Source organism: Camelus dromedarius, chromosome 27, assembly GCF_036321535.1.
Source record: "Camelus dromedarius isolate mCamDro1 chromosome 27, mCamDro1.pat, whole genome shotgun sequence".
Classification (NCBI taxonomy): domain Eukaryota; kingdom Metazoa; phylum Chordata; class Mammalia; order Artiodactyla; family Camelidae; genus Camelus; species Camelus dromedarius.
Window position 1 is genome coordinate 17,332,372 of NC_087462.1, and position 27,902 is coordinate 17,360,273.

General features: G+C 46.8%; 1 protein-coding gene, 2 long non-coding RNA genes, 1 other non-coding gene and 1 pseudogene across 6 annotated transcripts in view; 3 read left to right on the forward strand and 2 right to left on the reverse strand.

Annotated features, from left to right (window-relative positions):
- Nucleotides 1-23,541, forward strand: part of LOC135319475 (uncharacterized) — a 44,736-nt gene extending 21,195 nt beyond the window's left edge. The window contains exon 3 of the long non-coding RNA XR_010378108.1: nucleotides 23,419-23,541. This is a non-coding gene — a long non-coding RNA (uncharacterized LOC135319475). The remainder of the gene's footprint in view (nucleotides 1-23,418) is intronic.
- Nucleotides 7,625-7,696, reverse strand: TRNAT-AGU (transfer RNA threonine (anticodon AGU)). Its single transcript has one exon. It is a non-coding gene; the product is annotated as a tRNA-Thr (tRNA).
- Nucleotides 17,028-19,498, forward strand: LOC105089409 (ubiquitin-conjugating enzyme E2 N-like; annotated as a pseudogene).
- The window catches only part of SLIT3 (slit guidance ligand 3), a 610,825-nt gene continuing 603,236 nt past the window's right edge, over nucleotides 20,314-27,902 (reverse strand). For all 3 annotated transcript variants that reach the window (XM_064480085.1, XM_031438258.2, XM_064480086.1), the window contains exons 35-36: nucleotides 26,747-26,955; nucleotides 20,314-24,973 (exon numbers count right to left, since the gene is read on the reverse strand). In XM_064480085.1, the coding sequence (XP_064336155.1) occupies nucleotides 24,738-24,973; nucleotides 26,747-26,955 (445 nt within the window). In that variant the 3' untranslated portion in view covers nucleotides 20,314-24,737. The remainder of the gene's footprint in view (nucleotides 24,974-26,746; nucleotides 26,956-27,902) is intronic.
- LOC135319476 (uncharacterized) lies at nucleotides 24,867-27,783 on the forward strand. The gene is made up of 2 exons (XR_010378109.1): nucleotides 24,867-24,991; nucleotides 25,434-27,783. It is a non-coding gene; the product is annotated as an uncharacterized LOC135319476 (long non-coding RNA).

A 27,902-nucleotide genomic window follows, 5' to 3' on the forward strand; every position in this document is an offset into this window, starting at 1 on the left:
CACCACGCGACCTGCAATCCAGGGTTGGTCCTCCACTGACAAACTCAAGAGTATCTAAAAGGTGTTTTTAAGACAGTTGATAAAGTTGGAGTATGGATTGTGGATTAGATGGTAGTACCATACCAATGTTAAACTTGCCGATGTTTATAATTGTATGAGAGAGAAATGTTCTCAATAGGAAATAAATACTCTGAGGCATTTGGGGGTAGAGGGGCATGGTGTCTCCAACTCACTTTCAAATAGCTCAGAAAAATGATGTGAAAAAGATACAGAGAGAATTATAAAGACAAAGCAAATGGGGCTAAGTGTAAACAGTTGCCAAATCTGAGTAAAGAGTATACAGGAGTTCTTCATATTCCTCATGCATTTTTTTAAATAAGATTGCAATGATACAAAAATGCCAAATTTTAAAAATGCTTAGTCTACAAGAATGTAGGTTAATTCTGCTAATCTATTATAATTAATTATTTAGATAATCAAATTTCTTTTAACTGACCGACCCTGGAGCTTCCAGGGCAGAGTATGGTGCCACCAGGTCTGTGTTTTTGGGTCAATGAGGCTGGAGAGAGGCAGAAGCCAGATGGTGAAGATGCTGTACCCAACTTAAAGGACTTGAACTTTGGTCAGCTGCTGCAAGATTGTTAAGTGAGGGAGATATGTGAACCCATTTACAGTTTAGACTGATCACGATCACTCTAGCAGCTGGTATGCAACGTGAATAGGGAAGGGAAGGGGAAGATGCAGGATTGAGGCTACTGCAGTCCTTTCAAAGGGGAGTGTTTGGATCTTGCGTTACATTTGGGGCTAGAAAGAAGCGGAGGGATTCAAGACCACTTTTAGGCAGAATCATCAAATGGGGTAACCGACTGAGGAGGACAGTGAGAAAGTGGAAATAGCACAAGCTGATTCTCAAGTTACTTTCTTAGGTGACTGAGTAGATGATGGTACCATCAACCTGGTAGGGACTTCACTAGAAGAAACAGAGTGGGGCTGGAATGAGTGGGTAGGGCAAGGTGATGAGTTCAACCAGATCATGATGAATTTAAGCTCCAGTGGGAATCAGATGAATGGACACAGGCTTAGCTGCAAGACATTACACCTTAAGTTCATGGCACACAAAAAACGTGTATCTTAGAATTGATGAAGTGTGGAAGTTCTGCCAGATTGCCCTCCAAAGTTCTGACTTTCTTTCCCATCAGCAGTGCAAGTGGATTGGTTGGTGTTTCCTTATAGCCTTGTCAACACTGTGTATTTCTGATTTTACTTTTTGCTTATCTGATGGGAACATCTAATAATAGTTTGCATATGTCATTATTTACTAGTTTAGAGGTTTTTTTTTTTTCCTTTTCTTTTTTGCTTGTTAACCACTCAGGTTTCCTCTTTATAAACTCCTAAATCATTTGCTTATTTTTCTCTTGGCATTCCTGTTCTTTTCTTGTCGATTTTTGAAGGAGTTTTTGAGTATTTTGGATGTTAATCTCTTATCAACTTTAAATATTGCAAGTATCTTTTCTCAATTTGTCATCTGTATATTTTGTCTGTAAACCTCTAACTTTGGTGTTGTCAAGTGTAATATTTTTCCCCGTGTGGTGTCTGCTTTTAGCATTTTAACAGGTCCTTCCTCACAGGTCACACAGATACTATCTTCTATTAATTTTGTAGTTTTACCCTTCATACTTTAGCCTTCAATGTTTCTGTAACTCACCATGGCATGTGGTCGGATGTACAGATTCAGTCTTGTTTTTCATCATATATAAACTGGCTTTCTCAACATAGTCTCCACGAAAACTTGTCCATTTCCATTTATTGTTACCTAACAATTTCCCACATATATGCGGGTCTATTTCTGAACTCTTAACTCCATTCCATTGGTTTATTTCTTCCTTCATACCAGCACACTAGATTTATTACTGTATTTTAAAATATGATTTAACAAAAAAAAAAATAAAATGATTTAATGATTAGCAACAAGAACACCCCTTCTTTGCTCATATTTTTCAAAAGTTAGGCAGCTATTTGTAGACATAAATCCTACCAATCATTTATAGGAATTATGTTTGCTAGATCTTTTAAAAATCATATCTTCCAGTCTGTTTTTTGAGCAGTGTTTACTTTTATTGAAACGAAATTTGATATTATATATGGATTTATTTCTGTTGAAACTAAAACTAATATTATATATGGATTTATTTCTGTCTTCTTTTATGTTTACTAAACTTGATTTTTTTTCTTTCCTGCCTCCCTGAATTTTGTTCTACTGGTTTGAAATACATGGATTCAATTTTAAATAATTAAGACAAATATTTGCAGGTATCTTCCCTAATAATGTCTTAAACTTATTAATGTCACTATCTTCCTCCTGAGCAAAACAAACGTGTTAGCATGCTTTCATTCCCTTCTTTTTTTCTCTTGTTTTCACTCCTCCCTACCCTGCCCCCGCCCCCCTGCTTAGGGTGATATTGTCTAGAATTTTCGTTTTGAATTGCTAGGGATCGTTATGGTTAATTTTGTGCATCATCTTGGCCATGGCTTGTGTGCTGCGCAATGTTGAATGTGAGTGTGTGTCGAGGTGTACACTTCAGGGTCAGTGCTCTGGAAAGACGGCCCGGAGCCAACCGCCGCTTATTTCCCTGTCCTTGAGGAACCTGGCTGTTCCTTACTCATGGGCACTGCTCTTTCCAAGAGCTGTCTTCTTTGGCTGCGGTCCCTTCGTCCTCAGGCTGTGGGGCGGGCAGGAGTGCCCAGAGCCCGGCCATCTGTGTGCACCTGCTGTTCTCTGCTCCCCAGCCCAGCCAGTGCCCTACTGTCGCTGATCTGTCCCAGAGCACTGGCTGGCAGGCAGTTCCATCCCCAGCCCCCGTGGAAACGCAAGGAAGAGAAAAGAGCAGCTCTAAAGTCCCGCTCAGACTCTGGTTGGCACTTGGCTGTCCTCTGTTTCCTAGGCTACCGTCAGATTCACCGACCTCCCTTTCACCTTCATGCTTCCTCCAGGACTGAACTGGGGAGAAGGAGCCGGCAGCCCTTGTTAGTTCCTCCTCTTGCTGGAAACCAGAAGTGATAGTGAGTGGGCTTGAAAAGCAGCCTCCTACTGACCGTGTGACCTCAGGCTCGTTACTTAAGTCCGCACGTCCGGGAACTGTGGCTGATGACGGTGCCCGCTTCCGCCTGTGCTTGGGGGTTGGCACAGCACTGGCATGTGTTCTCTGTTAGTAAATATTTACTGTTGCTGTTTTTATGACATGGTTTGGGCGGTCATCCGTGGGTAGCTGATGCTCGCGGTTGGAACTGTGGGTTTGAATGTCCTGTCCCTGTGGGCATAAGGAATGAAGGAGGCTTAGAAATAGCCCTGCATTTAAGGGTTAATGGGGTAAAAAAAAGAAAAGGAGATGGAGAGGGAGGGTGCACGTCAGGAAAAGGTAGGGCCACAGAGGCCAGGGGAAGGGAGAGTCTCAAGAAACCTAGCCGGAGAAGTGGCACCCTCAGGACCACGTTCTCAGGAGAAACCATCTTTTTTTTTTTTTGTCTATTGGATTTTGCACTTAGGTTCTCCCTGGTGAACTCAGATCAGTTTTTGTGGAGGAAAGGGATTAGAAACCACATTGCAGCCAGTTGAGAAATAAATAGGAGGTGAACAAGTAGACACAAATATAGACTTTTCCCCCACAAGTTGTGGCTGTGAAGAGGAGAGCAGTGAAGGTGATAGCTGGCCGGTGTCAAGTCAGACCTGCAGGAGGGTTCGTTTCTCCAGGGGAAGTCGGGTCCATCTCTTTCTCCCCTTCCTTCCTCTTCTCCTTTCCTTCATCCTTTCCTTCTTCCCTCCTTCCAGTTTTCACCTGTAAGTCTAGCTTCTTAATCATTCTAGAGATGAATCTTAGGTGACTAGGAAGATCGGGGAGAGAGAATGAAACTGCTTGAGGAGGGAGGAAATCAAAGGTAAGGGGGCCCTCTCCTGAGAAGGCAGAAGGATGGGGTCCAGACCCAGGTGGGTCTTTGATGTCCCCCGCCCCGTGCTGCAGGAGGGAAGAGAGCTATCAGTGCATATCAGTGTGGTTACGTTTGCAGTGGGGGAAAATGGGGAGGGGGAAGCAAATAATCAGGGTTTCTTCCACTATATTTAGTTTGATTCATCAAGAACCTCTATGAGTCACCTTGAAGTGATTCTAAGAACCTAAGAATCACTATGCTGTGCGCTGAAACTAATGAAACATTGTAAGTCAGCTCTACTTCAATTAAAAAAAAGAGGCGGAGGTAGAGCTCAGTGGTAGAGCGCGTGTGTAGCATGCACAAGGTCCTGGGTTCAGTCCCCAGTACCTCCATGAAAGATAAAGAAAGAAACAAAAAGCTAATTACTTTGCCCCCAACAAAATAAAATTAAAAAATTAAAAAAGAACCTCAGTAGGCTTGAAATGAGCACCTTCATCTTTCCTGGAGACAGACAGTAGTCTCCTGGCTTCCCACAGAGCTCTGCACAAGAGCCAGATCAAGTGAGCTGTGTGCGGGGACTCCAACCTGGGAGCCGGGCCCTGCCGACAGGAGAGGCATTCGTCGGAAGTATCTATCTTGGCCCAGTTATTGGCTCAGATGATGCCAGGACTTAAGGACACAGGCTCAGACCTAGTGATGCCCCTTGGGGAGACCCAGGCACCGGGGTCATGGCCTGACACTCCCTTTTGGGGACCATCAAGGGACTTTTATGGAGCATCGCTGGGAGCTCAGAAACGAAGGACTCAGGCTGCCTCCCACTGTCCAACAGTAAAATGAACGCATAGAAAAGCAACTGGAGGGGGGCCGAATGGACCCCAGGCCTGCAAAACCTCTCCATACGAGGGCCAGATGTCTTAACAGGGTGACATGTGACAGAGCACTGGGGCCCCGATGATACGTGTGGAGATAATGCCTCCACCACCCAGGTCTCTTAGACTCTGTTTTCAGTTACTTGTTGTATTTGTGTGTGTGTGCATGTGCACATGTGCATGTAGGGGTGGAATTTATCGATTGTATGCAGATGCACAAAAAAGGTACGGATGGAGGGAGGAAGGTGGGTAGAGGGTGTACAGCAACATTTTTAAAATTAATTTATTTTTATATGTAATTTTTCTTTTTATTGAGGTATAGTTGATTTACAATGTTATATTCGTTTCTGGTGTACAACATAGTGACTCAGAGTTTGCATAGATTACACTCTATTTCAAGTTATTATAAAATTGCTGGCTGTAGTCCCTGTGCTGTACAGTATATCCTTGTAGCTTATTTATTTCATACATAGTAGTTTGTGTCTTAATCTCCTACCTCATCTTGCCCCTCCCCACCAGCATCCTTAATTTTCTAATATTCTTGCTCATAAGTACCCACAGAGCTGAGAAAAAAAGGTGTTAATAACCCTCAATATCTAAAGGGAGGTGCTAGCACAGCTCTGCAGAACATGCTAAGTGGGGATCAAAAGCCTGGTCCCTGTGCCACTTGGCGAGGATCAGAGAGGCAGGGAGATGATGGAGGGCGAGCCATCCAAGAGCAGGAATTTCTTTGAGAGGCGCTGTGTGTTTTCTCCCCCTGAGTGAAGTGAGGGGCTCCCTGAGAACCACTGAGACTGGAATTCAGGGGACAATCTGGAGAACAGATGACCACTCTCTTTTCTCTCTCTCTCTCTCTCTTTTTTTTTTTTGAGTACAAGTAGATTCATTGAGAGAGATGCACACTCCATAGACAGAGTGGGGGCCATCTCAAAAGGCAAGAGAAAGGCCTAGGAGATACACATCCCATAGGCAGAATGTGGGCCATCTCACTGAGAAGGAAGCGTGGTGGCCTCAGGCCGGGGTCAGCTAGGAAAAGTGAGCTTGGCCTCCATCCTAAAACTGAAAGCAAGAGGTTGGCTAGAGCCTGGGAGCAGGCAAGCCAGGGAGCAAGGGAACCCCAAGGATTGGCTTCTCAGGGCACAGACGGAGACAGCAGTGATTGGGTTGGGTGATGTGTGTGTGTGTGCGCACGTGTGTGCACACACATGCTCGTGTGTGAACTGAAGGCCATCCTCACTGAGCACCATGTTGAGAGCTGCTGTGAGACACTCATTCGTCTCAGTGTCTCCTCCCCAGAGCTCCGAATCCTCGTCTGCCTCCAGAGCTTCTGGCGGTGACTAAAAGGAAAGATGGTGCCTCAGAGCCAAGGATTTCAGTGGCTTCTCCTCGTCTTGCGACACTCATGAAGAAATGCAGGGAGGGCTGTTGGGCCAGCCTGGGCCTGGTACCCAGGGACATGGCCCTTCCCCACCTCCCCTCTCCTGGAGCCTCCAGAATTCCTGCTGTCATCAGTGGTTCCCTCACTTGCTCTCCCTGGCCAGAGAGATGAGGTAACAGAGAAGCTGTCAGAGTTGCCCAGTGCTGGGTCCTGGAGCTGTGAGGTCTGCTCCAGTCAGAACCCTTGGCTGAGCTGAAACAAGAATTAAAGATAAGAGAAAAGTCGTAAGTTACCATATTTCAAACGGGGAGTGTGAAATCCCAGTGACACCCAGAGAGCAGGCTGCGTGGCTGAGGTTTGTCCACGCCCCCTGGGAGATTTCACAGAGCCCGTGGGTGTAAGCATGTTTTTGTGAAATTAGGCCAGCACCAGCATCTCAGATCAAGATGGGATGCGCTCATGTTCTTAGGCCTTTTGTTCAAAAAGAGCTTGGACTTCCAGCAGATTTGGATTCTAAGTCTGGTGTTATCACTTACCAGCTCCAGGACCTTGGATATGGGTGTCACTTCCCCTCTCCAAGCCTCACTTTCTTTGTCCTTGGGGACGATCATGTCTGTTCTAAAGGGGATGGATATGATCTATGTTGTAGGAATGAACTGAGATAACACACATGAAGTGCCTTGTGTGATGTCTGGGAAAGAGCAGGGACACACAAATTGCTTTCTTCCCATGTCAGCTTTTACCTCGACCCCCATCTCTAATCGTATTGATGGGGCAACCACTGCTTGCTGGGAAGAGAGAGTGAGGGAGGTTTTCTGCCCCATGTCCATGTAACTCTGCTGTGATGGTAGAAGAGGTGGGTGTGGTTCCGCTCCGCCAGCCACTCCCAGTGGGGATGCCATTCACATGTAGGATGGGTGCCATTGACTCCACAATGGGCACCAGTGGCGAGGCGCGATGCAGGTGAGGTCAGTGCAGAGCGCAGACAACACCCCACAGTCGGAAAGAATGACCTGGCCTAAGACCCTCCTCTAGGGCCCATCCCCAAACCTGATGGCCTCCTCACCCGATCTCCCAGCTCCAGTCTTGCACCTTGAATCTATCTTCCACACCGCCCCAGAGGGATCTTTGGGAAGCTCTAGACTGTTCATGTCACTCCTCTTCTTAAAACCTTCAGTGGATCCCTATTGTCTAGAACTGTGATTTTCAAATAATGGATTATGACCTTTAAAGGGTCATGAAGTCAATGTAGTCAGTTACAACCAGCATTAAAAAAAATTGAATAGATTAAATGTTAACCTCAATCACATGTAAGTATTGTTTTGCAAAACATGTATTTCAGATTGGTATTGTATTGTGTTGTGTTTTATTTTATTTAGCAGGCAAGTAGGCAGGATCTGGCCAACTCCTGCTTGCTTTCTTTTTTTCCTTTTCTTTTCTTTTGTCCCCTTGCTGGAGGCACTGGGGATTGAACTCAGGACCTCATGCATACTAAGCATATGCTCTACCACTGAGCTATACCCCCCCCCCGCCAACTTCAGATACCATCCACTCCATTTCAGGTTGTTATAAATGTAAGCATGTATTCTGAGAGGCTCTGTTGAGCCCCACATATTTGACATGTGTTTAGGAGAGTTTTGGCATATATAATTTTTAACAACTTTGCATTGAGATATAACATATATTTAGTAAAGTGCCAGGTTGTGAGTGTGCAGCTTGATGGATGTTTATATGTGTGTACTCTCTTTTAGCCACCACCTAGATCGAGATATAAAACATATCTCGTACCCAGAAAGCTCCGTCCTGCCCCTTCCCTGTGAAGACTGCTCCCCCGCCCCTCCCCCTGCTCCTTGCAAGGCACCACCATTCTGACTGCTCTAGCTTCAATTAGTTCTGCCCATTCTTGAGTTGAATGGAATCAAAGAATATGTACCATTTTGGGGTTTGGCTTCTTTAGCTCAGTAGTATGTCTGAGATACATTCATGAAGTTGCATGGACCTGTGGTGTGTCCATTCTCATTTTTGTATTCCATTGTATGAGTACACTGCAGTTTAGTTATTTAATTCTCCTGTTGATGGACATTTAAGCTAGTTCTAGTTTTTGGCTATTATGCAAAGCTCCTGTGAATATTCTTGTGTATGTCTTTTTGTGCTCATAGCCACTCATTTCTTTGGGCCATGCTACCAGGAGTAAAATTTCTGGGTCACAGGGTAGACGTATGACAACTGTTTAAACTGCCAAACTGTTTCCCAGAGTAGTTACATTTGAGATTCATATGTACATATGTCTACATCTATATATATATGATGTATATATGTATGTACATATGGTCCAGATTGCCATGTGAAATGATTTTATTATTGTTACGGAAACTACAGGCCAGCCAAGAAACAAGCATCACTCGGAGGGTTGGAGTACTCAGATGTATTACGCCGGCGGGCTCAGAGGGGCTTCTGCTCCGAAGCTCTGAGCGCCTCCAAGACGTGCTCATGAGGTTTTTACAGGGTAAAGTACAAGCTTGGGGTATTCGGCCAATAGGCATGGAACAGCTTTAGCAGCATCATTATCACAAAAGTGGAGGCAGGGAGGCAGCAAACCAACATTCCAAAGCCAGGTATATCTCTTTGAAAATCCAGCTGGCTAGCAAAAAACATGAACAGCAAACCAACACTAATTAACTTAGATTTACGAGTTAGTCCAGCAGAACTCAGATCAGTATTCCGATACTTAGATTTGTGAGTTATCTTGTTAGACCAGCCCAGCCTCTCCTTCACATTCCTAGACTTGTGAGTTATATCTTGTTAGACCAGCCCGGCTTTTCCTTCACATTATCATGGCTGTTAGTGAAAAAACACATTGAAAACTACTCATTAGCAGAAAAAGTCATATTCCTTAGCATGGCTCACAAGGCAGGGTATGATCTGCTTCTTTCTATTTCTGCTGCCTCGTTTTCCACCTGCTCTTCCAGTCTCTTCAGTTGCCTGAAAGATCTTTCCCCCTTTTTTGTTTGTGGACTCCTACCTGTCCCTGAATATTCATTTCAAATTTTAGTTTTCCCAGGAAAGCTTCTCTGATCACCCCCTTTCTCCTCTCCCTTTTTGCCCCTTTGTAACCTGTCCATCCCACCGTCATAATGTTTAGTGCCTTGTATTCTGTATCCTACCAAACTATTTCGTCATACATGAGCTCCTTGAGGGAAAAACTGTGATCCACCTTTAGAGTCCATGGTGAACATTTGTTCTTTGCCTTCCTTCCTCTGCTGTCTCTTAGTAACAGCCTCTAATTTTAATCCAGGGAGTCCAGGTAGCTCAGATGTGATCGCAGTCACCTAGTACCAAAGATGTGCTTGGGACTGTGGTCTTGGTCCCTCAGCACATCCTGTATCCTTGCCTTAGAGCTTGGTTGCCTAGCTTGTTGGAAGGAGCTTTGAGGGTGGGGTGGGGGCGTGGATCACATTGTCTATGTCTTCTCCATCCCCTGCTCACCCTGTGGTCGCTAGCCCATTATTTACTAGGCACTGTGCTAAGTGCTTTATGTTTACAATTTTACGCAGTTTTCCACGAGCACAGCAAGGGACAGACACCTTCCGCAGATTCACATAGAATTCACATGCACAGAGAATGTAGGTTCGACCCTGGAGAAAGGGAGGCTGAACTGAACAAGGTTAAGTTTTTGCTGTGCAGCAGGATGGGGGCTCGAAACAGAAATTCAGTTCAACTGAAGGCAACGCACATTTTTAGCACTTCTGAGTAGGTAAGCGGAGACTCCTAAATTAAAAAAAAATTTTTTCCCCTCATTGTGCTTCATTCCACTTTACTTCATTTCAAGTCCTTAAAATAGGTAGGGCCTCTCTCTTTAAAAACATCTATCAGAGAAAAGCACCCGTGAGGGGAGAGCTTTCTAGCTTTAGGGGGCCAACCAGCTGCTGCAGAGGTGCAATTTCTCAGCTGAAGCTCCTTGGGAAAATGCCCAGGCACGCAGCCTGAGGTTTTGCGCTGGGAAGGGAAGGGTTAACCTAGACTTGGCCCCCCTGCCCTGGAGGCTGGCTCTTGTGAAAGCTCCACTTCTGTGGCAGGGCTTCCTCCCTCCTCCTCCTCCCCCTCCTTTTTCCCCTTTCCCTCTTAAAATTTTTTAAAAATTGAGGTGAAATTCACAGAACATAAAATTAACCACTTGCGCGTCCTTTAGTACATTCACACTGTTGTGCACGCGTCACTTCTGTCTAGTTCCAAAACATGTTCATCACCCTCCAAAGGAACTCCTTAAGTATTAAGTAGTCGCTCCCCTTTCCTTCTCCCCCAAGACCCTGGCAACCACCAATCTGCTTTCTGTCTCTGGCTGAACCTAGTCTGCACATTTGATATAAAAGGAATCATACAATATGTGACCTTTGGTGTCTGGCTTCTTTCCTCATCCCTTGTGTATCTTTCAGACCCTTCTCTCCCCCTGAAGCTTTGGGGCCCACCAGAGCTGTCCTCTAAGCATTTCCAAACTCCGTTTTTTCAGGACTCAGGCCAGAGAAAGAAAGGAAGGAAGGTCAGAGGGACTGGTGGTGGGAATTAAATCAGTTTAGGAAAAAAAAAACCCAGTAGTTTCTGATCAGGTCTCAGCAGCTGAATTTGTTTTGGAGGCTAATTATCTCAGGCCACGAGGTTTTAAGAACCAGGGCTGGGTGCTGGCGAGCAGAGGAGCTGCTTGGGGTCTGGCCAGGGGGGATGCGGCTGGTTGTGGGCCCCTCCCCAGAACCTAAGCTCCTGGCAAGTGGCAGGTGGAGCTCGCCCTGACCCTTCCCTGGGTGGAGAGTCCCCGAGGGTCCCGTGGCCCGGCCTTTGCAGGATTTGGTTCTGTAGAGCGTCAGTGAAGGGGCCAGCAGGGCAGGAGAGCCAGGAACATGGGGCCTTTGGGTGGGGCGGGCTGCCTGCAGCTCTGTCTGCTATGCTGCCCCCACCGCACGCAGGCCGAGTGCGGGAGCCCCCTCCTTCCACTCTCCAGGCGGCGGAGGCGTGGAGGCAGCCCTTCCCGCTGCAGCCTGACAGCTATGATGGGGGCAGAGCGACCTCCTGTCTATAAGATGGGGTAAGGCACCTGGGCGGCGGCCTCCCGTTTACTCCCTGCGCTGCCCTCCCTGGAGGTCCACCCTCTACCCACCCAGCCCTGAGCACCCCTAATTCCAGCCTTCATTGGCTGCTGGCCCCCCGCCAGCCAGTCTGTCTGACCCTGGCCCCTCTCTTGTTAGGGGGTTGCCCAGAGTCCGTTTCTGCACCTGCTTTCTTTACCTGTGAAACGGGAATAAAGATGCCATCCTACAGAAAAAAGAAAAAAAAAAAAAAAAAAAAGAAAAAGACCACGGCTGGGACTTCTGTTCCCCGCCGTGTGGGAGACAGGCTTGCCCTGGCTTCTGACTTGAAACAGATGCTCTGTGCCCGTGAAGGAGAGTTGAGTTTTGAAAAAAAAAAAAAAATGCAGCCCGATGGAGACTATGGTGTGGCTGGATTTTCATAAAGCTGTACTTATAATCAGGCAGAAAAGCGTGGGAAAACAGCTATAGATCAAGTTGCCCCCTTAATTCCAAGTGGCTACACCTGGCCCGGAGGCCCGGCGACGCTGAGGAGACATGAGTGATCAACTTGCCCGCCAGGTCTGGAACTTCTCTGATTAATATTCTGGCAGGGTTTTGAAACTGTACGTGCAGGAAATTGTAGGGGGAGGACCCTGGAGGTGGCTTCTAACTGTGTGTTTGGTTAAAGAGCTGGCTGGTGACGCACTGCTGGCTCTCTGGTTTTGTTACCTAACAAAATCCGTGTGCCCGATGTACTGTGAGGCCAAACAAACGGAAAAGTCGGAGTTTGGAGCAGAGAAAGGTTTATTGCAGGGCCAAGCAGGGAGGAAGGACAGCTCATGCTTGAGAAACTCAACCTCTCTGATGGTTTTTTGGGGAAAAGTATTTATAGGCGAAATTTGGGGTGAGGGCTGCAGGATGTGTGACTTTCTTCTGATTGGTTGATGGGGAAGTAACAGGACGTTGCTCCAGGAATCTTGTGCTCAGCCTGAAGTTGCCATCCTCCACCTGGGTGGGGGCCTCAGTTTCTGCGGGAGAACTCAAAGGTATTGCTGTCTGTTCCTTGAGGAGGAACCAGGAGCCTGCCCCAAGGCTGTGCTATTGTTTCTTGACTGTTTCTCCCTTCTCTCTGCATCCCCTCCCTTCTCTGATTAGCAGCTGTTAGAATCTGCCCTTTGGAACCCAGGGAAGGTCAAAGAGGCTGAATGAAGCCTATTTCCTACAACAAGAAGTGGGGGGCCCCCCGGGGTCCTGCTGTTTCAGTTTCTCTGGCTTCAGTGGTTTTTCTGTGGTGCAAAATGCCCACCTTCTTCTGTTCCCTGCGAGGGAGAAAAACAGGTTGGAAATACAAAATTTGCTTTAAGCAGACTTCTGGGTTTTTCTTCATGTAGGATGAGCTTATTTATCTTGATCTGTGTAGATCTGTCTGTGAGTCCAAACTTGTTCTGCTCGTCGCATGACAGGCCAGTAAATCGGGAGACGAGGTGTCGGGGCAAGGAATAGCGACTTTATTCGGAAAGCCGGCAGACTGAGAGGATGGCAGATTAATGTCTTGGAGAACCATCCTGCTCTAGTCAAAATACAGGCTCATTTTATACAAAAAAATAAGGGAGGGGGTGTGGTTGGTTGTTGTAATCTTCTTGCTGCAGGCATTCCTTGTTCTTACAGCCATTCCCGTGGTCTAGGTCATGGTGTCCCTGTAAAGCTCCAGCAAAACAAAGGTTATTCTCTACTACATGTCCACCGCTGTATGGTCTGTGGTCTCTGAAAGTCACACAGTGCCCATGTCTCTCCTCCCTCTAACATCATTAGATGTCATGCGAAACTGTATGACCTTGGGTAAATCATTTCCCTTTAAAAAGCCTCAGCTATATATGAAGGCATTAGATTATGTAGTGGGTTGAACAGGATTCCAGAGTTCATGTCCATTCAGAACCCCAGAATGTGACTTTATTTGGAATTGGGGTCTTTGCAGGTGTAATTAAGGTAAAGATTGTGTTGACTGAAAACCTGCACAATGTAAGAGCAGTGAATTTCAGGTTTTCAGGACCTTACTGAGAACTGTAGCCCAGGAGACCGCCTCTCGGATAGTTCTAAGGAACTACTCCAAAGAGATAATGGAAGAGCTAGGATATATAATTTTTTTTTTTTTTTTTGGTGGGAAAAACATGTACTCAAGCATAAAAAGATTTGTGCTCATCACAGAGAACAGATATCTCAGATTAATGATTTTAATGCTTTTTATGTTTGGGAAGATGCAAAAATCTGGGGTCATTGAAATTTTTTTCCCTCGATATGCATCTTAACTCTCTAAAGGTCTGTGTATTCAAAGCACAGAATGCTTCCTGTTTCTCTCCAACCTGAATTCCCCACAGGGTATGCTGTGGGTGGGCAGCTGCAGTGGGTTGCAATTTAATCCTGATAGAATTAGATGGGTGGCAACATTCTTTGTTTTACAATTGAGATGAGTTCTTACTGGATTAGGATGGGTTCTAAATCCAAGGAGAGTGTCCTTAGACAAAAAATGACAGACACAGGTCACGTGAAGATAATGCAGGCAGAGATTGGAGTGAAACATCTACAAGCCAAGAACTGCCAGCAAACCTCAGACGCTAAGAGCGGATCGGGGAGTTTGTCACACAGCCTCCAATAGAAATCAGTTTTGCTGATACATTGATTCTGCATTTCTGGTTTCCTGAACTGTGAGAAAATAGATTTGTTGTTTTGAAATGTTGTGGCTTGGTGTTACACCCGGGCAAGAGACCAAGCAGCACTCAGAGAGTTGGAGAACTCAGGTTTATTACACCAGTGGGCCCAGAGGAGTTAACACTTCAAGCTCTGGACCCCGTCTGTAGGTTTACACAGGCCTTTTATAAGCTGCCAGTTTTATACTTTGCAACATCATATGCAAATAAAGTACAACAGAAGCTGACCAACCAGGAACAAGCTTTGTAGAAATAGGCCAATCAGGAGTGAGCTCCATGCAAATAAAGTACTACAAATGGACCAATCAGAAGTGAGAGTAATAACCAATCAGGAATGAAGGAAATAACCAATCAGAAGTGACCTCAGGGAACCAATAGAATTCTAGGTGTAAGCCACTTTAGAGGCAAAAAGTGAGATAGAGCCTCTGGGCCAGGGAACCCTATGGTGCTAAGAGGAGAGCAGCGGCCCTGCCTAGGGGTCCCGCCTCAAAGCCAGTTTGTGGTACTTTGTTATAGTAACCCCAGAGAACTACAGATTACTTACCATTTCTGGGATTAATCTGTATCTTTGTGGTGCTTGTAGTTTTTACAAAGTTTACTCACAGAATCATTTCTCATGGTTAAGTTCTTGCCAAGTGTGATACTGTGATTTATAATAAATATTTGGTCTTCCCTGTTTCTGGCACGGAGCTCCTAAAAACCTTGGAATTTCCTGTGATAAGAGCCATAACGGTGTATTTTGTTGTGTTAATGAGGTGACTTTTGGAAAGCGCCTAAGGATTGGGGGCCGGTTGCCAGTGGAGCCTGTCAACCACGTGATTAGAGGGTTGGAACTTTCAGTCCCACCCCTTAACTTGGGACTGGAGATTGAGTTGACTCACCAGTGGCCAATGACTTAATCAGTCACACTGCTATAATGAAGCCTTTACAGAAACCCAGAAAGACTGGGTTCAGAGAGCTTTCTGACTGGTGAGCTTGGAGACAGCTGGGAAGCTCCGCCCCCTTTCCCCATACCTTGCCCTGTGTTTCACTTCCATCTGGCTGTTCTGAGTTACATCTTTTCATAATAAACTGGTACTCCAGCAAGTAAAATGTATCTCTGAGTTCTGCGAGCCCCTCTAGCAAATTAATTAAACCCAAAGAGGGGGTCATCAGAACCTCCAATCTATAGCTTATCAATCAGAAGTACACATAGCAACCTGGACTTACAGCTGGCTTCTGAGATTGATGGGGGAGCTGTCCTGAAGGACTAAACCTTTAACCTGTGGAATCTGATGCTCTCTCTGGGTAGACAGTGTCAGAACTGAGTTAAATTGTAGGACACCCAGCTGGTGTCTGAGAATTGCTTGGTGGTGTATGGGAAATGTTCCTCTACCCTTGGAAATTGGGTTAATGCAGGACCATTTAACCAGGTAACTTTTCTGGACTGCAGGTGGATTTTATCAACCTTTTCCCTTTTATTTTTGGCGGCTGCTCAGAGAGATAACGTATTTACCCAAGTGGCCTACCAAGTCAGTGGCAGCCCTAGGACTCCAGTTCACATGCTTTTCTCTCTAGTGCAGGAGTGGGTAGAGGATATGGGTAATAATACTGCAGTGGCCCCATCAGCTGAAAAGCTGAGTCCATGAGGATGTATATGAGGGAAGATGACCCTCACAGGCACGGGGAAGGGCCAGCCTCACCAGCTACACCTGTGTGGTCCTACCTAAGGCCTGCCCATGAGACTCAGGTCTCAGCTTCCATGGACTCACCACCTCCTCCTACCTCTGCACACCTGTTCGGGCCCTCTTCCTACCCATGAAGGATAGAGAGCATTCTCCTTGCTGCCAAAGTTGGGGTAGCATGGTGGAGGTGGAAAAGCATATAACTTTAGACTTAGCAGACCCAGGTTTGAATCCCAGCTCTGCAGTTTACCTGCTGTGGAATCCTGGGTAAATGACCTTACTTGTCCAAGGTGCAGGCACTTCGTCTGTAACATGGAGATAACAACCTTGCGTAATTTTGGAGAGAGTTGGGGATTAATGTGCAATACCTCTGGTCCGCGGCAGCCACTCTGTAAAAGAGCTGTTCCCATTATTTCCCCGTGACAGTTGCATGGGCTTTATTCCAGCGCTTACACAATGTCTGATTTCAGTCTTCCGATTAATTAGCGTGTCAGTTTCCCTTAGTCCCAGGGAGCTCCAGTATCTTGCACGGCACACCCCGTATGTGGAAAGGAGTCCAGTAGGAGACATTTACCAGGGGCTTGTGCAGATCATGTGGTAGTGGAAAGGGTAAGGGCGTTGTTCTCAGTCACCCCTCTGCTGTTTCCTAGGTGTGCAGTTCAGGTCTTTCTCACTCACTAGTTAAATGGGGAGAGCAGGAACTTCTGGCAGCGTTGCTTTGGTCTTAACATGTATGTGATGTGTGATAAAGAGCATGTACTCGATGCGGCTCAGTGTTCTCGCCTTCTTGGTCTGTGAATTCGCCTTTTCACCTGTGACTAGGAAATCTTCCACTGCTCTTAGGTCTGATCAGTCACCATCCGAAGGAGATGGATGTTGAAATCATTTTTAAAACAAGGTCGCTGGAGAAGAGGTCACCCTGAGAATCCCTCTTCAATTTATTTTATATATATATATATATATATATAAAATCTTTTTGTGTATGTGCAGGAGATCATTAGGTCTGTTTATTCATTATTAGTTTTTTTTTTTAAATGGAGGTACTGGGGATTGAACCCAGGACGTCGTGCATGCTAAGCACTCGCTCTACCATTTGAGCTACATGCTCCCCTGCTTCAATTAATTATAATTTATTCAAGGACTCAAAGCAGGTTTAGCAGCTGTTCTCTACCCTCTGCCCACCTCCAATTTAGGTAAAGAGTTACACATTTATGCCACATTTTAAAATTTAATTTTTATAACCAAGTGAAAACAGCATCTGAGTCCAGTGAAGAAAGTTGTTGACTTTTTTTTTCCATTGAAGTACCGTCAGTTACAGTGTGTCAATTTCTGGAGTACAGCGGAGTGTCCCAGTCATGCATATACATACGTACATTCGTTTTCATATTTTTCGACTTTCAAGAGCGTTGGTAAAGGGATCTGAGACGATGGCTGGGCTGCCACGCACGATTGTTAAGGAAACTCGGTGTCTGCTGGCAGAACCAGCCATTATTTTCATGTGGTCATTGCTGGCCCCCAGGACTCCCCCTTTGAGGGAGGGACTTCTAAACCTGAACCATTGCTTCCCGAAGAATACCCAGTGGCAGCCCCTAAAGTACATTTCATGAGCTAAAGTTACCATCCTAATGTAGACAAGTTGGGAAGCATATGTTTGGATGTTTTGAAAGATAAGTGGTCCCCAGCACTGCAGATCCTCACGGTTCTGCTCTCGATCCAGGCTTTGTTAAGTGCCAGATGATCCATTAGCAAGTGATAGAATGGAGCAGTGGAAGACCAATGAAGTCCAAGCCACAGAAACAGCTAGAGCATGGACTCTAGGCTATATGCCATGCATAATATTTCAATCAGTCCAGTCGTCAAGTGTGCATCACTTTCCCTGTTCTGCCAAGATTTCTCCCTTTTTTTGTTTGCATTGAATGGATGCCTTCTTAGAAACATTGCAGAATAAAAGCCCAGACATCTTCAGCCCTTTGGTGATTAAATACACATTTATGTCTTGTCCTGATTCCCTTGTAAAGCGTGAGCAGAGGCTAGAAGGATCATCTGGATTGTTGTGCAACGTTTAAAAGCAGGGGCCTCTCTCTGCTTTTATTCGTTTCCCCCATCATGGATTAAGTGTATAGCACTGTGAATGAAGGTGGTTGTTGTCAAGGGATTAGCCGCTGGAGTGTGGGTGTTTTTCTTTATTTTATTTTTTTTGAGGCAGGAAGGTAGTTTTAATTTTATGGGCTCATTTCCCTGCTTTTATGGTGATCTAACTACATTGGTTAAAAGCAGCTAACCAGTTAGTTCTTTAGAATATGCTCTCTAGCCAAGTCTAACTTTATGTACATCCTATAGATGGAAAAGCTTGATTGTTGGAACCAAAATGGGAACATTAAACATCACAGCCCTCACTAATAACATTGTAACTTTGCTGCGAGGTGTAGAACGCTCCCTTCAAGAAAAGGCTTGTCACCATTTTGTATGGCTTGACTGGAAACTTCTGTAAATCTTATGTTTTAGTAAAAATCTTTTTTGTTATTCTAAAAAAAAAAAAAAAAAGAATGTTAATAAAAAATTGGTTTTATTTTTTTTTTGCTGCCAGATATTGGCGTCTGCATTTATCACCTGTATTTACTTGGTGTGTTGGAGCCTGCAAGGTGGATTCTCAGTCTTATTTCATCATATCAATATTGTGTTATATTTTTAAATTGAGATATAATTGACATATGTTTCAGGTGTGCAGCATGTTTCTTGGCTCTCTCTCCTGTTCCATGGATCTGTGTGTCTGTTCTCCTGCCAGCACCATACTGTTTTGATTAGTGTAGCTTTGAAGTATAGTCTGAAGCCAGGGCGCTTCATTCCTCCAGCTCTGTTTTTCTTTCTTGAGATTGTTTTGGCTATTCGGGGTCTTTGTGTCTCCATACAAATTTAAAAATTATTTGTTCTAGTTCTGTGAAAAGTGCCACTGATGTTTTGATAGGGATTGCATTGAATCTGTAGATTGCCTTGGACTGTGTGGTCATTTTAACAATATTCTTCCAGCCCAGGAACTTGGTGTATCTTTCCATCTGTTTGTGCCATCTTCAGTTTTCTTTCACCACTGTCTTATTGTTTTCCAAGTACAGGTCTTTTACCTCCTTAGGTAGATTTATTCCTAGGTATGTTCTTCTTTTTGATGCAGTAGTAAATAGGATTGTTTGCTTAATTTCTATTTCTGATAGTTTGTTGTTAGTGTATAGGAAGGGAACAGGTTTCTGTACTTCTTTATTCTGCAACTTGACTAAACTCACTGTTGAGCTCTAGTTGTTTTTTTGGTGGCATCTTTGGGATGTTCTATATATAGTATCATGTCATCTGCAAAGAGAGAGAGTTTTACTTCTTCCTTTCCAATTTGGATCCCTTGTATTTCTTTTTCTTGCCTGCTGTGGCTAGGACTTCTAATACTATGTTGAATAAAAGTGGTGAGAGTGGGCATCCTTGTCTTATTCCTGATCTTAGAGGAAATGCTTTCAGCCTTTCACCATTGAGTATGATGTTAGCGGTGGGTTTCTCATATATGACCTTTATTATGTTAAGATGTGTTCCCTCTATGCTCACCTCCTGAGAGTTTTTATCACACAAAAGGGAATTTGAGAGGGATCCACATAGGTCCTAAGCCTGGGAGGAGGGGCTCCTTGGTCTAAGCGTGGAAAATGGAGGCTGTGGGTTTCTGGCCAGCAGCTCCTCCTGGAAGGGACGCCTAGGCTGTGTGATGCAGTGTGTGTCAGCACAAAATCTAACCCCTCCCCCATTCAGATTTTTTGAGACACTGGAGATGGAAGATCACCTGCCAGGAAGTGAAGGTGACCTCAGTCAGCCTCAGGAGGTAGCGGACCCTTGGCATTCGTCATTCAGAAAGGCCACGGGCTCCTAAGGGTGCCCCAGGGCTCGGAAGCTGAGAGGTGACCTCTGCTGCTCTCCCCTCACTCGCAAGTCCACTCATGGTCCTCTCTTGCCCACATCATCCCTTCTGGCCTCCTAAGCAGCTTGGGCTACCCACTGCCCTCAGATGCCACCACGTGAGGACAGATAGTGAGTGCTGGGGGTGGGGGGCCAGGCTTCCTCCTCGTACTAGTTCTTCTTCACCCTACCCCTTGTCCCCATTCTTCAGTGAGCCCTTCCTTGAATTCACTGTATAAAGTACCCACCAGCTGTTCTTTCACGTCATCTGTACTTTTTTTTTTTATTATTATCTGATGTTATCCTTGTTTGTTGATTGACACTCAGTTAAAAGTTAAACTGCAGCAGAACAAGGACTTTGTCTTGGTCATCTTTGTAGTGCCCAGTGCCCAGTACCTGCACATAGTAGATGTTCACTAAATGCTTGTGGAAAGAATGACTCAAGGAGGGGATTTAATTAGGCATTGGAGGACTCCAAAGGAATCTTCCTTCCTGTCTTAGTAAGTGTCCTCTGCCCTGGAGTGGCTTCCTCCTCTGTGACCCTTGGCCCCAGTCTGTCACCATACAAACCATGTGCCCTGCAGACTCTAAGCCACGTGTTGAGTCTTCTCTCCCACGTCTCTGGGGAGCTCTGGATCCATTTTTCCACCATCATGGTGCAAGAAACCAATTTTTTTTTTTCACTTACTCCACATCAGACTTTCTCAAACCCCATGAATGCAGTAATCTTTGCCCCAGGGAGTGTGGAGGTCAGGAGTAAAAATAAAAACACACACCACAGAGCAGGGCTGAGCTTACAGTATTCACAGGAGCGTCTCATTGCTCTCCTGTGACTCATCCGTTTATTTTAATGACATCAGCATATGACAGTCTATTAAGGAAAAAAAAAACATTATTTATCCCATACTGGGGAAGTGGCACTATAACATTGTTTTAAAAACATCTTAAAATTTTTCCTCTTAGAAACGATTTTTGAGTTAGATAAATAAGCTTTGCCAAATGCTCAGTTCTGCCTTTGCCAGCCCTGGCTAGCTGGCATCTCTCATCAGCTTTGCCCAAGTGTTTCCTTTGTCTAAGCCAGCCTGGGGAGCACGGGTAAGTGCCCACAGGCCAGACCATGCCCCAGCTTCCTGGCCACCTGAGTGCACTGGGAGGTGGCTGGGGGGGAGGGTGGAGGGTACTTTGCTGGCCACCCAGAAGGTGTTGGAGGGTCTGCTTCAGGCTTTACTCTGTCTGGATGACCCCTCTGGAGTCGCGGGAAGAACACTGGCCCAGGTGGGCACCTACCTGGGTCTGTTCCTGCCCATGGTGTTGATTTGCTAGAACTTGGTCTGTGGTCTAGACACTGATTCCCAGCTTTCCCAGTCACCGGGGATCCCCTCCGGTTCCTCCCACTCTGTTATCTGGGACCTGGTGAGCCTTTGAGGGGCAGTTCCGTTTACGCTAGGGGCTTCTGCTCCCAGCAAAGGCAGTGGGCGGTTGCTCTGTTTAAAGGTTCAGTCTGCTGATAGCATTGTATCTGGTGAAGGGCAGACTTAACTCAACCCCCCTCCTGGCCTTGCCTCTTTCCTCCTTGTCCTCTTCTCTGTCATCTTTCTCAAGTGTCGACTCAGGTTCTTTTCTATAAAATTGAAAAGGCAAAGCCATCTTCTCCAACGGGCCTTTTGGCATGTCAATAATAGCAACAACAACGGTAATAGTAACAGTAGCACCTTACATTTAAGGTTTTTAGTTTACACTTTACAAAGAGCTTTTAAATACATAAACCCTTTAGGGTCCCTTGGTTGAGTCAAAAAGGGACAATCCCTTCCTTTCCCCCTGAATCCTGCTCAGGGGGAAACAGCCTGAGCCCCCTCTTCTGCGCGTGTGCACATCCCCACACTGAACCATTCAGTGTGCAAATTAACCGACCGAGCTCTTCCTGCCCCGTGGGACTTCCAGTTTCTAGAATTTGGCTGCTCACATAAGGGAGTTTTAATCTCCGTTTGTTAGAGAAACTTCATTTTGGGGAGGATTTTTCTTAATGATCCTGAGTTTGGCTTAAATTCAGAGCTTCTAAAATTGAGGGGAAGGCTCAAAATTGCCCCCAAGCCACACTGAGAGAACCCTGGCTATCTTGGCAGACTGTGGCTGGATTCAGGGTTGGGCCCAGGGGGTGATTGGTGAAGAGAGGCCTCTGAATCCTTGGGGAGGCTGGGAGGAAGCTGTCAGCCTGGTGAGCTCTGCCAGGAAGTCGGGGACCCCGGGCGGGGCTCTCAGGACGGCAGGCTGAGCGGACCCCGTGCTGGGTGGGGAGAGCTGGCTGGGAGTGTTGGTGGTGGAACAAGGCTCAGGGCCACCTGCCTGCGTGAGGAGGGCTGGCAGGGCCTGGGGGATGGGAGGGGCATTGGGTAGATCCCAGGACACCCCTTCCAGGGCCGAGTTTCCGAGCTCCCACAAAGGCTTTGTGACCCATCTGGGAACCAGCGTTGTCTAGTCACAACCAGAGCATCCAGGGGAGCCCTAAGGCCATGTTGGGTGGCAGAGCCCTACCTCTTCTTCCAGGCCTTTCTCTACTTTGCCACCAGCTCTCTTCCTAAAGCGGAGCTTGTTTCGCTATTCCCCTGCCCTCAGACCCTGCTGGGGCCCTGGGATCTAGCCTGCCACACATGGTCCTTTGTGGTCGAACCCCTGCCTTCATGTCTAACTCACTGGTCCCTGCTCCCCAGTGTGCATCCACCGTCCTGACACCCCAGACCTCTGACTGCTCCCCAAACAAACCAGGTCTTTTGATATCTCACTTCGTTTTAATAGGGAACTCCCTGAAAGTTCAACTCCCTTTCCTGTGCCCTGGCAAACTCCTATTCATCCTTGAAGACCCAAGATTAGAAATTTTTCACTCTGAACAACTACTTCCATATAATAGAACAATTGTCTATTTCCACAGTTGTTTCTGCCTCAGACCGTAGGATCCTTAGACGTGGGATGTATTTTCATCCCACGAGAAGCAAGTCCTGGAGTCAGACAGCCTGGGCCCAAGTCCCGGCTCTCTGACTTATGAGGCATCTACTCTTGTGCAAGTCTTTTAACTTCTTCATGCCTCAATTTACTCAACTGTAAAATGGGTTAGCAGTGTCTTTACAACAGGGTGGTTTTGAGAGTTAAATGAATATATATATTTATATATATATATATATATATATATATATATAAATTAGGATGGTACCCGATGTATAATGTAGTAAGTACTGAGTAAATCTAGCTATTAGTATTTGAAACAAATGCATCATAAGGTACAGTAAGTACCTGAGACATAATGTATGTTACAAACAATATACACAAGTAAATTCCTCCATCTTATCCCTTCTTCTCTTCATCCTCCACTTCCTTTTGTTCTTCAGTTCTCTCTCCTTTCCCCCTTTCCCCCCTTTTCCTTCCTTCCTTCTCGCCCTCCTTATCTGCCACTTGGCTTATGTTCCTCCATCTTCCTTTCCTTTCTTTCTTCTTGATTCACCATAGGCTCCTCTGGGGACACTCAGGGCTGGATGGTCCACTGAGCCCCACGCTCTCCTCTCAGATGCTTCTGCAGGGGAGGCTTCTGGGGGAGGGAGAGGTGGAGGTGAGACAGGGCATTGGTGTGAGCAGCTGAGTCCCAGGGCCATCTGCACTGGCCTGACAGGGCTGGAAGGGGACAGATGAGGGTGGGGAAGAGACAGGGGCAAGTGCCCTTCAGGGGGGCCGGCAGTTCTCGGAGTGGAGTCTGGGCTGGACGGGTAGCCCTTGCTCACATTCCCTGGTACCTAAGTCCCTCGGTCTAGAATCTCTCCAGATACTAAGGAGGCAGAACAAGGAATGAACAAGGCAGAATAAGACCAGGGAAAATGGGGAAAAAATCTACTTTCCTTTTTCTGGTAGGACTTCTCTGATGAACTTAAACTGCCTGGACCTTCCGTGTTTATGCTGTTCTGGAGAAGGAATCTGGAGTTTTGAGTCCGGGCTCAAGCCTTGCTCTTCCAGCTATCAGAGTTGCAGCTTAAGGTAAGATACAGGGCTGGAGAGAGGCCTCAGTTTCCCAGTCTATGAAATGGGGTTGTACTGCTTTACCCTTCCCTGGTCCAGGGGCTGCACAGATAGAATAAAGTGCAGTGCGGATATGCATCCGAAAGTGTTGTGGATGGGGAGGGGTCTTTGTCATGATGATGGGGGCCTGGAGGATTAGGTGACAGAGGCCATCTGTCCCATGGCAAGAGCCACCCAGAACTTTCCAGAGTCGGACTTCTACCGTAGCCGTGGGTAAGCTTGGCCCCCGACCTTCCTCATTCCCAGCAGCCCTGGCTGCCTGACACCACGTTCCAGTACGAGACTGGCTGCAGGGAGCATTGTGGCTCAGAGCTTCCAGAGGAAGGGCTGGTGCTGGGGCCCGAGGAGGTGGCGTGACCCCTGCGTTCCCGGGGAGGGGCCGGAAAAGAGCTGCTGTTTTCAGATTTGGCAAAACAGGCTCAGAGTAAACCTGGGGCGGAGTTCAGATCGTCCAGTAATGGAATCAAGGGCAGCCAGGACGGACAAGGGGGTCGGCAGGGGGCGCAGACCCTGCCGGGCCCGGGGCTCATGGGACAGCAAGCGCTTTGGGTCCCAGCAGGAGTCTGAGGCCAGTGCAGTGCTCAGTGGCTTTTCCTGGGCGACCTGGATGGAAAAGTGGGGTGGTTATAGGGAAGAAAAAAAGGTTATTAAAAATAAGAAGAAATGACAAAGAAAAATATTTTCCTTCTTTCTCTCCTCCTCACTCCTTTTCCTAAGCTCAGTAAGCAGGTCTTCGTTTCTGCCATGCTCGTGTTTCTTGCACATATAAGCTGCCTCCTTCCTCCTCAGACAGGCTATCACTTCTTTATTCTCATCCTTTAGTTTTAAAACATTTTTATTAGTCTTTTTTCTTAAAACTTTTAACAGCTGTTTATAAAAACACGACAAATACACAACACAAAACGAACAACTCAGTAAAAATCACTATATGGTACATATACTCAGACGGTGTGATATATTTATATAATAAAAGATGAAAATAGTCACTTTCTATAATAAAAATAAGTTCTATTTTTTGTTTATTTTACAATATACTTAATATTCTCTTCTTCTTTTGCTTCCTCTCCAGCTCCCACTTCTTCACCTGGAATCTCCAGGGGGTTCCGCGTGGCTGTCCCCACCCACCAGGCTGGAGTCCACGGTGGGGCGAGGCCTCAGGCACACGGGCGGCAGCCGCACTCTAAGTGTCTCTCCACCTCTTCCACGAACGAGGAGCCGTCTGTGCACTGGAACACATATTTCCGCCGCTTGCTGCGGGTGGGCTGGCAGCACTGGGGCCCGCAGCCCCCATGACATTCCATCACGGGCACCTTGGAGGCGGTGGCGCAGGACGCATACCCCTTCTGGCGGCGGATCACCTCTCGGACTACCTCCCCCAGGCACGGATTCTCTGCGGAGGGGAGACAAGGTGAGGGCAGAGCACTTCTGGGGTAGGATGCTCGGCGACCCTTGTGATCTGAAGCCCATATGTACTTACTGCTTTGCTCGTCCGTCCACCTCCCTGCCCATCCACCCAAGGGCCTCGGCTATATACTAGATTTATAACTAAGCCCTAAGGATATAAGGGTGACAAGAGCAGGCTTGGTCCCTTTCTTCAAGGGACTTAAAGACCAAACTAGATGTGGCAAGCTGGTAGACTGGGCTATTTTGATTGCTCCATAGATGCTTAAAAACCAGATTAAATATAAGAAATAAAAACTCAGGAGATTTCACCTAAACATTGGGATTTCTGGCTCCTCTGAAAACTAGGTGGTCTGGCAAAGCTGAGCCGGTGTCCCTGTATGACAGTGATGGGCCGAATTTGAATGCTTTATGTTTTACTGACCCAACTCTTCACCTCCACTTCTCAGGACACTGGGTGAGCATGTGCAGCAGGGGAGAGAGAACGAGAGAGAACGAGAACCAGACTCAGGACCAGGATCCTATCACTTGTAATCCCTGAGCCTCAATTTTCTTGTCTGGAAAATGGTGACACATTTTGTGGTCCTTCCTGCTACTTCACAGTCTGTAACGAGCCTCAGAGGGATTGTGAATGCAAAACAGCTTTCTGCATTTTAAAGCTTTAGGTGGCTAATGTGAATTTTGCTAATAAGCCTGATGCAGTATTTTAAAATTATGAGGTTTTTAAAAGAATCAGAAAAAGACTAATGATCATAGGTGTGGGGGAGGGGAGAGTGCAGACGCGACAGCTTGGTCACAGTCGGGCCTCTGGTTGAAGGGAAGAGGGATGCTGTTTCTACTGTTCTGGTAACTTTTCCTGTTAGATCTGAAATTATTTCAAAATTCATTATTTAACAACATTGGTTAAGAATGGTATTTCAACAAGGGGTAAATGGGAGAGAGAGTCCTCTGGCGACAGGAGGTGGCCTGCCTGGGGTTCTGGTGGCAGGACGGAAGACTTCTCAGTCTCCCTGCAGGACAGAAACCTCCAAGGTAAGACAGAGCCATCTCAATTGTGATATAATTTAATTGTCCTTTTTTTGAGCTTACCTCCAAATTAATACACTAAGGGGGCCATGTAATTTGATGCTTTTGAAATTAAATCAGACCAAGAACTGTCTTCTGTTGACCCAGTAATGGCAGGAGGACTGGAAGGAGACTGCAGCGCAACATCTGAAATGTTTCTGTGCGTCAGACTCACTGAGGGCTCTTGTTAAAATGCAGGCTCTGATTCAAAAAGTCTAGGCTGGGCCTGAGCGTCTGCATTTCTAATAAGCTCCCAGGTGGGTCAGTGGTGCTGGCTGGAGGGCCACACTGGCAGCTGGAGGGAGGGATGGGGGAAGAGAGGAGAAAGAACCCAGATGTTCATGCAGTCCTGGCTGTTTACAATCTCGAGAGACCCCACCTAGAACTCTCCAGCTAAGCCTTTTCTGAGTTCCTGACCTATAGGACCTGTGTAGGATAGAACATGTTTAGTGTGGTTTTGAACTGCTGTGTTGGAGCTAATTTGTTATGCAGTAATAGATAACTGATACAGGAAGGGGTAGTGTTGCCCTCATTTTCAGGAAGAGGGAATCTGAGGCTCAGAAAGTGATTTAATGAAGGTGGCACAGCCACTCAGTGGCACAGCTGGAACTGGAACTTCGGCCCCCTGGGTATGGAGTCCAGCTCTGACCCCTGCATCCCTCCCAGGTGTCCCCTCCCACACGCACAGCAGACCCACCTTGTTCGCAGTGCTCCCCACTAAAGCCAGGCTGGCACAGGCAGTAGGGCTCCCCTCGATCTGAGACGTGGCACTGCCCATGGTGACACTTGAAGGCTGAGCAGGCGTTGGCAGAGTCATTCTTGTGGTCACACAAGGCCCCTCCGTAGCCCTCGGCACACTTGCACACGTACGAGGTCCCGGTTGCCACGCATTTCCCCTGGATGCAGCTGGGGGCAGAGGCGAGGATGAGGGGAACCAGGCAGTCAGTGCCACTGGAGGCTTCTTCCTCTGTCCACACCAGCCAGGCCCAGGCTCTGTCCAGGGGTCCCGGAGCTGTGGGACCTTAGGCCCTCTCCATCCCATGGTCTGCCCTGCGCCAGCCTACTGGCTGAGCATCACCCAACAACCACTGCCAGCTGTGAGCCTGACGAGGCTGGCTTGTGGCTCTTTTACACCCAGGCGTCAGAACCCACATATCCAAGTGGCAAGTCACTGCGTGGAGGAACCTAAGCATTCGCCAAACATTTTAACTGCTCTGTCGTCTTAATGGATAACATGATTAGTCCTGTCACCACCACCACCACTTGCTCTGTGCAGGCACTGGGGTGAGTGCTTTGCACCTGGCATTGGTCTTATTTTCTACAACCCCCCTCCTCTGCGGTCCTGTGCAGTAGCTAGTCTTAGCCACATCTCATAGATGGAGAAACTGATGCCAAAGCCTGTATTCTTAATCGCAAGGTAGCATTCTCTCTACTGGGATGACATTCAGAGCAAGGATTCATCGTAGACATATTCATTATAGAGTCACACACGCTCCAGAGCTACCCAGGAAAGTCGGCTCCTTTCTAGCCGCCCTTCACTCCTGATCCACAATATCATTTGCCAACTGGTTTAGCCAAGCCAATTACTAGTCACGGCTCTGGTGTTATTTTTGGCTGACTCAGATTTCTAAACACTGAGAATGCTGGATCTCTTCTATTTAGCACAAGGCCTGGCACACAGGAGGCCCTCAGTAAATATCTGAATAAATAATGAATGGCGGAGCCGTGAAGTGATTCGGCTGTGCGTGGCTACACGCCCATGGTGCTTGCACAGGGCACTGCTGAGGGGACAGCCCAGTCGGGGACGAGATGTGCCCAGCTGCCAAGGTGCATGCGCGCAGGCGCCCCTCCTA